This window comes from Aythya fuligula, chromosome 7 (assembly GCF_009819795.1).
Source record: "Aythya fuligula isolate bAytFul2 chromosome 7, bAytFul2.pri, whole genome shotgun sequence".
Classification (NCBI taxonomy): Eukaryota; Metazoa; Chordata; class Aves; order Anseriformes; family Anatidae; genus Aythya; species Aythya fuligula.
Genome location: NC_045565.1, coordinates 37,683,428 through 37,697,713, shown reverse-complemented (window position 1 = coordinate 37,697,713; position 14,286 = coordinate 37,683,428). Strand labels below are relative to the sequence as shown.

Below are 14,286 nucleotides of genomic sequence, written 5' to 3'. Positions count from 1 at the left end.
ATGCAACAAACTTAATGTGGGAGTATAAGCATGTTCTGAGAGAAGACATTCCAAGTCCATGGCTTGCTTTGGGGATTGATTTTTTTTTTTCTTTATGGAGAAGAGCAATCAAATTTCTCAGCTAAAAGTTACTAGAAAAAATGCATTTGCTTTTCAAAATTTGCATGAGTTTCTTTCTGCAATCCAGCAGCTGTCTTGTTATTTGCATTTGTTACTTCTCTGTAACAAAACAGGAAAATGTTGATAAAATGATACATTTTGTTTTTCCCAAATAACAGAAACAAAAAGTTTCCTCCAGAAATACGTGGTTATTATTGGAAAAGTGCTCTTTTACGAGTCTGTACTCTTTAGCCAAACATTTTTAGTACAAGTTTTCATTTCCAAAATGATTTTCTTAAAATGCATAGCATTTGCCCAGATTTTGTTCTGGATTGTTTTGATTATTAATACAGGAATATTTTTCCCTCTGATTAATTAGTACTCTCAAATGTATATGCTTAGAAGTCTAACAACATCTTAGGAATTAACTGTATTAAAACATATTTTTGAATAATGTTTTTCACAGTAAAATGAAGTTCAATTGTCAGACAACAGAGGAAACCTAGTTTTTATAACTAACTTCGTTTATTTAAATACATACTGAGAAATATAAAATCCTAATTGTGGTTTGTCACATTTATTCAGGAACACCTATGGAGTTAGGATTGTGTGTGGTATTACTAGCAGATAAGTTATTTATGGAATTGCCTTTGGAAACTCTGAGTGTCTTTCAGGAGGAAGGAATATGTTCTGTATCCAGAGATTTTTCTCTCCAGATTCTCTACAATCGACTACAGGTGGATGAATCAGGTACTATTAGATAAACATTTTTTGTGTTTGTATGTTGATATAGGAAGGAAGATAGTTAAAATGTAAATATGCATGGTGTCATGTAATTTACTGGAAGCCTGTCATATATTGTTTCATATCCTGTCATAGCCTACTTCATAGCCTGTCATACAATGTCATAGCATTGTTTTATAGCCTGTCATATAATGTTTCCATTATTTTAGATGGGATAGCTAGTATAATGGACTTATTTAGAAATATACAGGCTGATTATAGTTGAAATGTTAGCTAATCCAAAATAACCTCTAGATATTAAAGAATATGCTAAAAAGTAGATTCTAAAATGACTTGTTTCAACTGAACAGATATGGTCTCAAACAACAACTGTTTTCGTGTATACCTTTTTTTTGATTTTTCATCAAACTTTACGACTATTTTCATCTACATTGAAAAAAATCAAATAAGAATTTAGAATTTTGTTAGTTTTCTTTTAACATTAATGTAAGACTGCTTAGAATATTGATATATTGAGCTACTTCCTCTATGTATAGCTAAGATTACGTTAAGTCCTCAGGTCAGTTAAGTGATTCTTGTTCTACGCATGAGCAAAGTCAGACTCCACAGGCTGTAGATACTTTTATCACTACCACAGACACTTGTACACTGTATAAACTCTTCAATTAAATGAGTTTGTTAAGTGAGATGGTTGGGTAGATTTTGAATTGGTTTTATAACCTTGTCCCTATGACATCTTGTTTTTTTTGTTGTTGTTGTTGTTGTTTTTTGTTTGTTTGCTTGCTTGTTTGTTTTTTAAATTTATTCTAAAAATCAGTAAGAAATGCAGGCACATAGCATTTTTCTGCTGAGAAAAACTGCTAAGCAGTTTTACTTATAGAACTGCTAAGCTTTTTTTCTTATAGATCAAAGATACCTCCTATTACTGAACCTATAAAAATTTGAAGCCACATTTTACTCAGATATAGATAACACATTTTAACTCACTTAAAAGTTAGTGGGCCTCAGCCAATAAATAGGTTAAATTTAGAAAAGTCTCACTGTGAAAAATGAGTCTTCTGTTCCATACAGGTTCTTGTATTGCGTTCTTATCTACAATATTTAGCAACTTTAGTGTAACTGTCATCTGTTTGGCCATTTCTGCATGGAAAGAACTGTAAACAATCTGAGATGAGAATATATTTAGTCTACACATTCATATACTCTTAAATATCTGTTATAAATAAGACTTTCAGAACTTTTTTTTTTTTTTAATTTATTTTTCCCCCTTTTAAAGTGAAAATTCTTATGGTTGCATAATTTTAGAAGTTAATTAATGAGAGGAAGCATAATTGAAAAGCTACCTATGCTATTATGAAAGTAGCCACTGAATAAAAAGAGAATCAATGGCCAAATGCACTCAAATGCATACCACAAACTTCCCCTAATTTGCAGTGCATTCCAGCGATAACTATCTGAGACTTATACTTTGGGTTATAGTCATTTGTGCAGTGAGAAATATAACACAGTTCCCATTGCTTTTTTGAAGCCTCTTGTAGTAAAAAATCAGATTCAAATATAAAACTTCCTTTATTCTTTTGATTTCTGTGTATTTCACAGAAGCTTCAGTTATTCCAGTAACATCAATGTTGAATAGATACAGCAATAGGCTTAAAAAGTGCTCCAGTAGTCACTATTCAACACTTTTTTCCTGAACACATAATGTAGTGAAGCATTTGCACATCTAAGAGATTGTGTGTGTTGGTTGTTTTACACTTTGAAGCTACTATTTTTAGGCAAGAGGGTTTGGGGAATGTCCTTGCCTTGCTGCAATGTGAAATTAAGTTGTATTTTTCTAATCTGTTGTTATTATTACATCCTAATGAATATAAGCAATCCTTTAAGAAAGCTGTATTTTCTGAAACTGCTCATGTCTTAAAAAAAAAGTCTCTTCTTTTCAATTCCACAGAGAGTGAAATTAAAGATGTTCGAAGGTCTAAAGAACCAAAACCAAAAGACGAACAGAAAAAGAATGTCAAAATGGTGAACTTTCCATTTTTTTTAAATAAAATAAATATGGGTAGCTCTTCTTGTTGTGTAAAAATATTGTTAAAGGACTACAAGTTGCTTGCATAGAAGCTCTTTATATACTCTAGAAGTCTGAAGTGGGAAAAAGTATTACATAATAAGAATCTTGCTCTTGTTGATTTTATAATGAGTTGTTTCTTTGAAAAAGCATATCCTCTGCATAATCGTGACATAAACAACTCACAAAGGGAGCTGTCTCAAAATACTAAACTACCTCCCCCAGCAATATGGTATATTTTATATGCTGTTTTATATTTTAAATGCATATATAACTATATATGTTCACATGTATAAATATATGCAATATGTACATATATGCATTCTGTATAATGCAGGATAGCTTATGCTTTTGATTTACATTGACACTTGGGTATTGTGCTGCTTTTAAGCCTACTTTCAAAACTTTAGGACATCTTTTTGTTAGTTGTTTAACACTGCAGATACAATAATAATGTTTGATTAAGGCTTCTGCACGTAATACTGTATACGTTCTTTTAATTATAGGCACCAGTTCATCGTGTTTTACCCTCTAATTGCATGCCTGTTGATACTCGTAATCTTAAATGTATCCTTTCCCAAATGATTACGTATGTGAATCAGTTCAGATAAACTTTTTTTTTTCTGGTTTATATTGCATTGTTTATACTTCACTGCCTATCAGATATTGTGGACCCCTATAATGAAGGAAGAGAGCCAGGTAATATCTATTAAATAATATTACCTCCACAACCTAGCCATGCAATTTAATTTTTTTTTCTTTTTTAACAGAAAATGAAGTCATATCATTGAGGTGTTGACAAAAAAAGCTTAGATTTTTGTCAGAAAAGTACTGCTTATCACCTGTCAAATGGTGCCTCAATGAAAAAATATAACCTGTTTCAAGTTCCAGAAAGAAATTAGTCTTTTTTTTTTTTCATATCACTAAATAATGACCTACTTACCTTCAAGAAAATAGTTACTTAAGTAATCTTTCTTTCTATATAAACCAATTAAAAATACATGCTTTCTTTCAAGAACTTGTTACTGCATTTTTAGTTTTACAGATATATGCCATTAAGATACAACATCAGTAGTGCAGGGAAGGATATAGGTTAATTGAAATGATGCATTGTATAATCTTCTTTATTATACTAGAAATTTGCATGAAATACATGAATGACTAGGAACAAACAGTACTGAATGGGAATGGACCAGAACAGGAACAATGGAACTTATATATAAACGTATATACGGATTCTCAAGCTAATGCCTACATATAAAGCATGTGTAACACACAAAGCTTTTGCATGTTGTCTTATAGTCCTTTGAAAGGTGGAAGGTATTATGATAGTTACAGGCACTTGTGTAAGGATATTTGAAAGGGTTGCTGTTTTCTTTTGGAGTCTACTTACCAAGGCAGTAGGTGTTTACTATATCAATTCAGTCTGACACAAATAATTTAGTAACACAATTTTACTTATTTTTTTTCTCCCAGTATGTGTAATAGTTTAATTGATTCACATTTGTTAACAAACACATTTATCAAATGCCAAAAATTGATTTAATGGAGGTTTTTAATTGAGATAGTTAATAAACAAAAAATCAAAACAAAAGAAGCTACTGAACAGTACTGATAGAATATGCTTCCATGTGTTTGCAGTTTCTCCTTCACAGCAGATAAAAATAAACGGTTTACTATGTACTCAATATCTGGCTGTATGAGTGTATCTGCATTTTACAGTATTATGAAAATATAGTCAGACAAGGTAAATTGTCATTAAATATTCAATGTCCTTGGAGAGCAGAGGTGGGTTTGGAATCTTGCCTTCTAAAATCAGGGCTATAGAAACTCAGTTATTTTCTCTGTCCATCTAAATTCTTTCTGAGTCTCTGAAATGGAACTGCATGAACAGTGCTGGTGTTTTCAATGTTGCAATTGATGCATTTTTAAAATCTGGACTTAGTTTTTAAAAACCTTAAGATCTAATGACAGCCTAAAAAAAATCCTAAATATATATATTGTCATTTTTAAATGTTTGAAAATAAGATTGCCCAACATACTTTGTAGCATCTTAACCTTACAATTATGACATTCTATTGTTACAGAAGCTTTAAGTCCCTCCCAAAAAATGAAGGAAATCTTAGAAAAGTACCATGACCTGTTTACACTACAGTGGGAAGGAGTTATTGGCAACGTATATGTTCCAAGGTTTGTAGTATTCTATATGCTTTCATGTTTTATCCATGTTTCTTTTTTTAAAACAGTGATAATTCCCAAAGGCTTCAGTCATAAAATAGGGTTACATTTCGCTGCGCTATTAAACACAGAGCTAACCATTGTCTTTGTTTCAAATGTAGGATCTAAAATATGGTGCCAGAAATTGCTGTATATTTAAATGATCCAATCTTGAAAAAAAAAATGGCTGCTGTTGCAGTCTTCAATGATTATTAGGAGCATATGGGAGTATAAGTGTGATTTCTGGCTTTGCTCATAACTGTTTTTTAAAACCAAGTATTAAAAGCTATATTATCTCCATGCATAATGAGTTAACTGCAAGATTGTAGCACACATTTCAGCTACAATGTAGTAAAGGTACATCTTTCAGTTTACAATTTCAAACATCTGTTGATGAAGTTCGTATTATTTTTATAAAGTTTGTTCAGTTCGTTCTTTATAGAAGTACTTGAATTTTATGATTGTAGAAGTAGAGACATAAAAGGGATCTTGAGGTGTCAAGCCATTCAAGTCCTGTAAGTGAGGCAACATGATGAACTGTGGACCTTGCTTTATAACTGCTAGTCTAATCCGTCCTTTAAAATCTTCTCTACTTAGGTAAAATCACTGTACAGGTACTCTGGTGTTTCTTCATAACAATTGCAAAGATTGTTAGCAGTTATCAGACAGCATAGTTTTTGCTGCTAGCTAGGCTGATTAATTGAACCTCTTTTCAAAACCTAATTTATTTATATCCTGCTGGGTGCATATATCATAGAATCACAGAACAGCTTGGGTTGAAGGGACCTTAAAGATCATCTGGTTCCAACCCCACTGCCATGGGCAGGGAAGCCACACGGTAGATCTGGTTGCCCAGGGACCCATTCAGCCTGGCTTTGAACACTTCCAGAGATGTTGCATCCACAGCTTCTCTGGCCAGTCTGTGCCAGTGCCTCACCACCCTCTGAGTGAAGAATTTCCTCCCAACATTTAATCTAAAGCTCCCTTCTTTTAGTTTAAAACCATTCCCCTTTGTTCTATCATTACCTACCCAAGCACAAAGTTGCTCTCCATCTTTTTTTACAAGCCCCTTTTAAGTTTTGAAAAGCTGCAATGCAAAAAAGGTCTTCCCGGAGCCTTCTTTTCTTCAGGATGAAGAGCCCCAATTCTCTCAGCCTTTCTTCATAGGAGAGGTGCTCCAGCCCTCTGAGCATCTTTGTGGCCCTCCTCTGGACCCACTCTAACAGCCCCACATCCTTCTGGTGCTGGTGGCCCCAGACCTGAATGCAGGACTCCAGGTGGGGACTCACAAGGGCAGAGCAGAGGGGGACAATCCCCTCCCTTGCCTGATGACCACTCTATTGATGCAGCCCAGGATGCAGTTGGACTTCTGGGCTGCAAGTGCTCACTGCTGGTTCATGTTGAGCTTTTTGTCCGTCAGAACCCCCAAGTCCTTCTTGAAAACTCCCTTTGAATTTCAAAGCGGTACAATGCATACATACATGTATGTACACTAATGATTTTTATTTCTTTTGTTAGAGTCTGGTATTTGCTTAAAATACGCTATGCCCTTTTGTTTACAAGGTGTTACTAAATTAAATATACATCCGTTTTAAAATAATAATTATTAACGTTCCATACATTTTATTACACTTTCTGTAGAATTCTTGTTTGTCACCTTGCTTTGCACACTGTTTTTTCTAATAAATATTTCTGGACCAACACTGAAGTGTTTGATGTGGATAGTTTCTTAAAAGTGTTCCTGTTAAACATTAACAAAAAAAATTTCCCTTCTTTGCAGTCAAGCTGAATGGGAGCAGCTGCTGACAAACTGCAGTGCATTTCTGTTCTATGGAATGGAGAGATTCTTGTCTCATATTTTACTCAACAGACTGGTTGCTATGAACATCCCAAGTGAGATAACCAAACTGAAAAATACTTTTTAATTTACACTACCTTTTTTTCATAATGATCACAAAATGGTGTTTACTTCTTACTGTATTATCAATGTATTGACGTAAGTAATCAAAACCTTTTTTCAAGATCCAGGGTTTTGACTGGAAAAACTCTGCACTAAGTATATTTTATTCTGTTGCACATATCTCTTGTTATTCCTCACAAACGGGTTTATTCCTCCTCCACTTCCAAGTGTTGGAATTTTAAATCAGAACACATTTATTAAGTTCCAAACATTGAATCATCATCTGATGGTTTTTTTCCAGTAAGTCCTGTGCCTTTCTGTGGAATATAGTACTCGGTAAACAAGTGTTCTTTATTGTTAAGAACAACCTTTGTAGTACAATTTCAGAATTACTCAGTCTTCACTCAGGCAAAGCAGAATTATCTGCAGAAACTGGGTTAATACTGAATTATTTCTCGTCTCTAATGGAGCATTTGTACACTCTGAGAAGGTAATTTTTTCTCTGCTTCTTCACAGCTATTAGTCTTTTTGGTGATATAAGACATAAATTCAGAACTATTATTTGAGATTCAGTCTTTCTTTCTCTTATTATTACCCTTGTACATCTAGAAGATATTCAGCTTTGGAGTTTTGCTGAAGTTATTAGGGTGTATGAGATATGTTAGCTTCTTTCTATATTGTGGTGAGATATAAAATTAAGAACTGCAATCCATATCGGATTGTGAAGTTCTAAAAGTACCAGGAAGCTGATTCAAAAAGCTTTGATTTTCAAAGTGATTTAAAGGTGTATGAGAAAATATTGCTGGAAATCAAGAAAATATATCTTCCTATATATATTGGTCACTTTTTAAAATGAGATTTCAGATGCATGTAGGCTGATATTGATAGGACTAGAAATTCTGGGGAAGTTTGTAAACACTTCGATAACCCTGACCCTGGGACTTGCACTTAAAATATGTCTAGATGAATTCTCCATAGCATCTTATTTTCCTTTAATGGGGAATAAACCAACTTTAAATGTATTCATGTTGTCCTCAAAGGATTGTTCTATTTTCTGATCACCTACACAACTTGTTAGCTGATAAAATTACTGTTGTCTTGCAGACTGAATTTAAATCTATTGTAATCCTGATCTTCATGTTAGAAATACTTTCATTATTAAGTATGACGTGTGTCTGAGGTTCAAGAGGGCCCTAACTTGGACCCAGTATTATTAAATGTTCTTGTTGGTCATTTGAGTGATGAAATAGAAGATGTCTTTGCTGAAATTGCATATGAGACCAGCCTGAGAAAGAGGTGGTTCAGCAGCAAGATTAGAATGCAAATTAACCTTGCTTTATGGGCATAAATAGCAGAATGTAATTCAGGAAAGGCTAGAGGGAGTTATGCTTAAGTAGAAATAATCAGTTAAACATTAGCAAGTTAGGTAATGGCTGCCTGAGGGGAGATACTACAGATTACAATCAGGAGATAAATCACAAATTAAACATCATCATCTTGCTAGGGATCAAACAAGACTGGGTTCTGTTATAGGGGTAACTATACAGGAGTGTCATTGGCAAGATAAATTAACTAATCTCACGCTCCACTTTTGTAAAGGTCTGGAGGAGAATACTGACAAACTAGAATAAATTATTGGTGGAGATCAAGTGTGGTCAGAAAACTACAGTGCAGATATGTGTGCATAGTTGTACAAATAAATATATATGTGTTTTTATACATATAGATGCATATAAATATACTTTAGGAGAAAAGGTTAAAATATTGAAGAGAAGCTTGATAGTAGTTCTCAAGTACATCAAAGGCTTTCCAAACAAAAAGGTAATTTTCTTCTCAGATATCTGTGTGAAATACGACAATTAAGTAAAGGTTTAAGCTGCAGCAAACCAAGCAAACCAAGCAAAAAATCTTTAGGGAAAGCTTTTTAATCTAAGAGTACTCTGAGTTATTTCATTGGGGGCCTTTAAGGAAAATAGCTTAAAAAGAATGTTTTAACTGTAACTTGGTTCTAACATGGTCAGATAACATTTCCATACCTCCACTTTACAAGATTTTTCAACTACTGAATTGAGTCATATAAATCATTATCTGTAATAAGATGGTTACATGGACCTTGTTGTTAGTTATACTAAGGTGATGCAGGACAAAAGCCCATCAAACATTACGGAAAAGTGTATCAAATTTACATTAAATAATATTAGAATGACTTTATTGGTGTTCTTTTACTTAATGACACTCTTTTGGCTGAAATATAAATTTTATATGAGTTGTTTACACTGAGCTTAGTAAGTCATTGACTTAGAAAAGCCAGTTTTATATACAGTTATTACGATGGACGTTATTATTAGTGTCAATTTTTTTTTTCCAGAGTGCCATTTGATGATACTTTTAGATCTGGTACAATCAAAACAAAGTTATCAAAGAATAGCCAATTCTGATATCTACAAAAGGTAAGATTAACTTTATTTCGGTAAAATTCACAGTAATGCAGATTTATTTTTATTTCAAAGCAAAGTTAAAATTTTGAGTTATAAATATTCTTATCTATTTCTGGAAATAGAAGGGCTCATATCTACATTGAAGGGGGAAGTTAGCCTCTTGCAGCTTCATTCTTTACGTAGGACTAAACAGAATGAATGCTCTGCTGCAGAGCAATAATCAACACAATGTCACAAAAAGGTTGTTATGTTACCCATACCTCCCAGCTCAAGATTCTCAAGATGTTCTAGTTAAATATATAAAACTTCTTTTTAACAGATAATTAAGAGTCCCTCTGAAGTTTTCCTATGCTGTATAGTTTAACAATCAGACTGTTTTATGTAATAAATTATTTTGGGATGCTAAGTGACCTCTTCACAATCTTTCATATTACACATCTGGCTTTCATAGACTTGAAGGCATTTTCAGTATTTTCCTTGCTTTTAAATTGACAAGTGACAGGGCTCACAAACTTTTGTTTTATGTACATTATGAATTTTAATGGATGGCGCTCAACAAATAACTTATAATGTATTAAAAGCAAGGATAGTTTTAGAGTCCTGATTTTATTCATTAGTTATTTAGTCCATGCTAAATTTCAGATAACCCATTTGTACTCCCAAAAAAAGAACATGAAAAAATGTATTTTTATTCATGTCTTTATTGGGACTGCCATTGTAATGTAGACAATTAAATCCTATATCTGATCCTGTTAGGGCTGCATAAATATCTCTTGACTTTGATGATTATTCACTTCATGAAAAAGAAAAAAAAAAAAAAAAAACAACTTTAAAATACTGTTTAATCCATCCAGTGATGTGTAAGTTAAAATGAATTGTGTGTAAGGTATGTTATACACAGACAGATCTGAGTGTTTGAAAACTCTCCTGGTTTTAATATCCTTTTTTCCCATTAAACAAAACAAAACAAAGCACAGTTTCTTAAGCTATTTTTTCTAGCTCTGTACTTCTGAAGTGTTATTTTAATAGATTGGTAAATTTATCATTGGAACTTAATGTGTTTAATTCTAGCAGTTTCCAGAAAGTTTAGAATAATGTTCAGTTAAAACTGAATCACATAACTCCATAGATAATCAGACAGCATCTTCCAAAAAGATTACAAAAATTTTTAGTTATCATCTTCTGATTTAGTTACCATAAAAGGCAGAGATCAAAAAGAAGATTCAGCCTTTAATTTACTTCAGTTCCAGCCCTACAGACTATCACTCCCCTCCAAGCACTAAAACAATAATGCCAAAGATACTTATTTAAATATTCCTCTTTAGAGATGTCATTTTAGAATAACTGAATTGCTTTTTAAGTCTCCATATTACTGCCATGCTTATGACATGAGCAAGCTTTCAGTTCCTGCAATATTTTCTTTTTCCCTTTAAGAATAGAAGCTGAACTAAACATGTCTTTTAATCCATTTCACAGCATTTTGATTCTCTTATAAAGGGTATTCTGCATTGTTTTATAAAAGTTAATGTGATGTTCTTCCATTCGTATTTCATTTGATGCCCAAAGCAGTAGAATGACATGGAGCAATCCACATAAAATTGCATCATGAAAAGAGGTATAAAAAAGTTATTATAATTCCTTGTTTTAAACATAAGATATGGTACAAAATATTTGAAAGCATTTTATGCTTAACATACAAGAGAAATGGATTCTGGGATTTTTCTTAGTTTGCTGAGATTCGTATAAAATTCTCTTTCTTCTCCTGTTAAAAAGTGTTATATATTTATATTTTTAATATATTAGTATGCAGAATTTCAATTACATTTTTATTTTATTGATCTCATACTTTTTATTTTTTTAGTTCTTTACAGTTTGCTATAGAGAGACCAACAGAAACAGTAATGCTTCTTAGCCTTACTGGTGTTCGTTCTATAATAGCCAACCAGTGGTACACTACCCTGCAAGAGAATGCAGAAAGGCTAGAAATTTTGTTTGAGAGTAAGTATTTGTATTCTTCTTTATCCACAGATGCATTATTTCAAATGTTTGTATTTATATTACTCATGGGGTGTGTGTATCTATTTTTCTCCCTTTTCTCCGCTGTCTTTGCTCCTTGTAAAATTTTACCTGGTGTTTCCAGAACAGGTAAACAGCATGCAGGACACCCTGTGTTGTTGACAGGTTAATCTTTCAAATAGAACAATAATCTCTTTAAATCAATTTTAGTAGAGGATTTATTTATGGTCATATGGTAAGAATAGGATTTCTGTGGTGAGAAGCAGTGACCTAAGACTTGACAATCTATAGTTGCATGAACTGTGAGGAAAACAAAAAGTGAAGCTAACTCTTTCAGTTATACAGAACTACATCTCTAATAGTATCCTTTTTTGTTGTTATTGTTTTTTAAACGTAAAGACATCAGGCCATATATGTTTGATACTTTCTTGTTTTTCAAAACTTTCAGTAAAAACTGACAGGAACTAACCTACTTCTTTCCAGATTTGTTGCACATTGGTAGAACAACTGGTCAGACCATCCATACTCTTCAAAAAAGGAAGATTCACGGGGAAAAGGATTCAGCTCAAAGTAAGAACTAAAAAGCTTTGTACAAAAGCTTTGCATTGCCCATTAACACAATGAGAACCTGGTAGACCTGAAGACTTATAGGCAGTTTACAGATATAGATAAAATCTTTAAAATGAGCTATGACAGTTTTGAGAATATTTTTACAAGAACTGAAAGTGGAAAGATGACTGATTTAATATTACAATTGCAGTAGCTGTATTTCACATGTATTAAATAATTTGGGGAGACTTTGTCATAGTTGAACAAAAGCTAAAATTTATGCCCCACTGAACAGTTATAAAATGAAAAAAATGGTGTGACTCAAAAGTTACATCATGAACATGACATGAACAGCATAATTTTGCTTCACAGTGCATGGTAGAGTAGTTTTATGGGTATAGATTATAGAATGCAAAAAGTTGAGCCTGCAGTCATTCATTAGACAGTCTTTATTGTAAAGGGCATGCTACGAGAAGAATTATACCAGGCATCTTGTTGGAGAGGGGAGGATTTCTGAGTACATTCCTCTAAAGAGAGGAATGGAAAAGTACCATAAGTATTAAACAAATAGAAGTGGTTAAGTTACTGCACTTCATTCGTATATTCAGTCGTATTCAGAAATAACAATATTTAAAATTTATTTTTTTTAGTGGATGAAGACTCCCACAGTTCTCCTAGAGACAAAACAGAACAGAACTTTCACACTTCCTCAACTGCCATTCATCCATCATTTTTTAATTGTGTGTTATATGGTTTGCCCAACATAATTATTCTGTAATTTGTGTCAGACTTTTCATACTATGAATACCACTAGACCGTGCATATGGCATATCTCACATTATTGTGCTAGATACTCTTCTATATAGCCTAAGGAGAGGTAAGCTTAAGAAAACATCTGTTATGCTGATTGACTGATTTTGGTTTTGGATATAAACAGGTTGATATTAGAATAAGTGTCATGAAATTATCAAAAAACGCTAATTTTAGAGATGTCAGTTGGTATTCTAAGCTTTTCTGAACTTAGCGAATCCCTCTAAAGAATTACTAATATTTCTATTTTCTTCAGATTCCACTGAAAAATTGAAAAAAAAAATTCTTGGTGAGTACTAGCACCAACACCTTAAAGGAAACCAGGCTAGCGTTTTGGGGTGTTGATGCCAATTTCATTGGAATGTTGTCACTGTCAGTGCTTCCATTTCGGAATACTTTTCCTTGATGTATTTTGTTTTTAAATGGAAGATGTATCAGCTGAAAAATTAACTGTCACCTTATTCTGAGTTAATTGATTTTTAACTTTGTGTATAGCAGCAGTTGTAGTTTAAGTAGAAAATAGGGCAATATTAAAGTTTTGCTTTCTTTATTTTCCCATAGGCTTTCTGAATAACATTAAAGTACCTTTTATGAAGATATATTAAATTATCCCAAAATCCCAGATAAGCATTTTATATGCATAGATTTTGTAGTATGTTCTGTTAATCAGCAGTATGTTTTTAAAATACATACTTTAAAACTTTATTTGTAATGATAACAGGAAAAAAATATATGTAAAATTATGTAGTATGTATAGAAAATACAAAGCTATGATCATTATTGCAACTAAAAACATTTTAGTTTTTCTAGTAAGATGGTGATGCCTGTTTCCTATGATTTTTTATGTTCCTGACTGAGTATGAAAATAGCACTGAAAATATACTGTTCTTAGCATTCCTGCTGTGCTATAGTTAATTAAAACCTGATAAGAGTCACAGGGCTATATAGACATTAATTACAAACTCATGACTTGTGAGATGCTTCTTTTATGTACACAATATAATACAACTTTGTACTTCCTTCTTCCTTGTTCTAACAATTTAATTAGATAACCTTATATGAATCACAGCTTCTCTGTCAACTGTGTTCCCTAATCCTTGTTATTCACTCTATATGTAACTTCATTCTTTATTTAAGCATGGGACAAATATTTTGAAAGGCATATGTCTGGGCATTTGGTAACAATACAAGCTAAAAAAAAAATGAGAAAAAAAAAAAAAGAGAGAGAAAAAGAGAATTGTGCTCAAGTGGGCAGGCAGCTAAACGCCACACAGCTGTTCACTCACTCCAGACCCTCCAGTGAGATGGGAGAGAAAATTGGAAAGAACAGTACAGAAATTCATGGGTGGAGATAAGGACAGTTTAATAAAAAGGAAAAAAAATAAGAAAATGAACAAAAAACAAACAACAAAAGCGATACATCATGCAGTTTTGCACAATCAGCAAAC

The 14,286-nt window shown here is 32.7% G+C and overlaps 1 protein-coding gene across 1 annotated transcript in view; it reads left to right on the top strand.

The window, feature by feature from the left end:
- The window catches only part of CFAP46 (cilia and flagella associated protein 46), a 73,788-nt gene extending 60,938 nt beyond the window's left edge, over positions 1–12,850 (top strand). The window contains exons 50-56 of the mRNA XM_032191250.1: positions 685–849; positions 4,996–5,098; positions 6,906–7,018; positions 9,394–9,475; positions 11,325–11,461; positions 11,963–12,049; positions 12,679–12,850. Coding sequence (XP_032047141.1) covers positions 685–849; positions 4,996–5,098; positions 6,906–7,018; positions 9,394–9,475; positions 11,325–11,461; positions 11,963–12,049; positions 12,679–12,806 — 815 coding nt within the window. The 3' untranslated portion in view covers positions 12,807–12,850. The remainder of the gene's footprint in view (positions 1–684; positions 850–4,995; positions 5,099–6,905; positions 7,019–9,393; positions 9,476–11,324; positions 11,462–11,962; positions 12,050–12,678) is intronic.
- Positions 12,851–14,286: the final 1,436 nt, after the last annotated feature.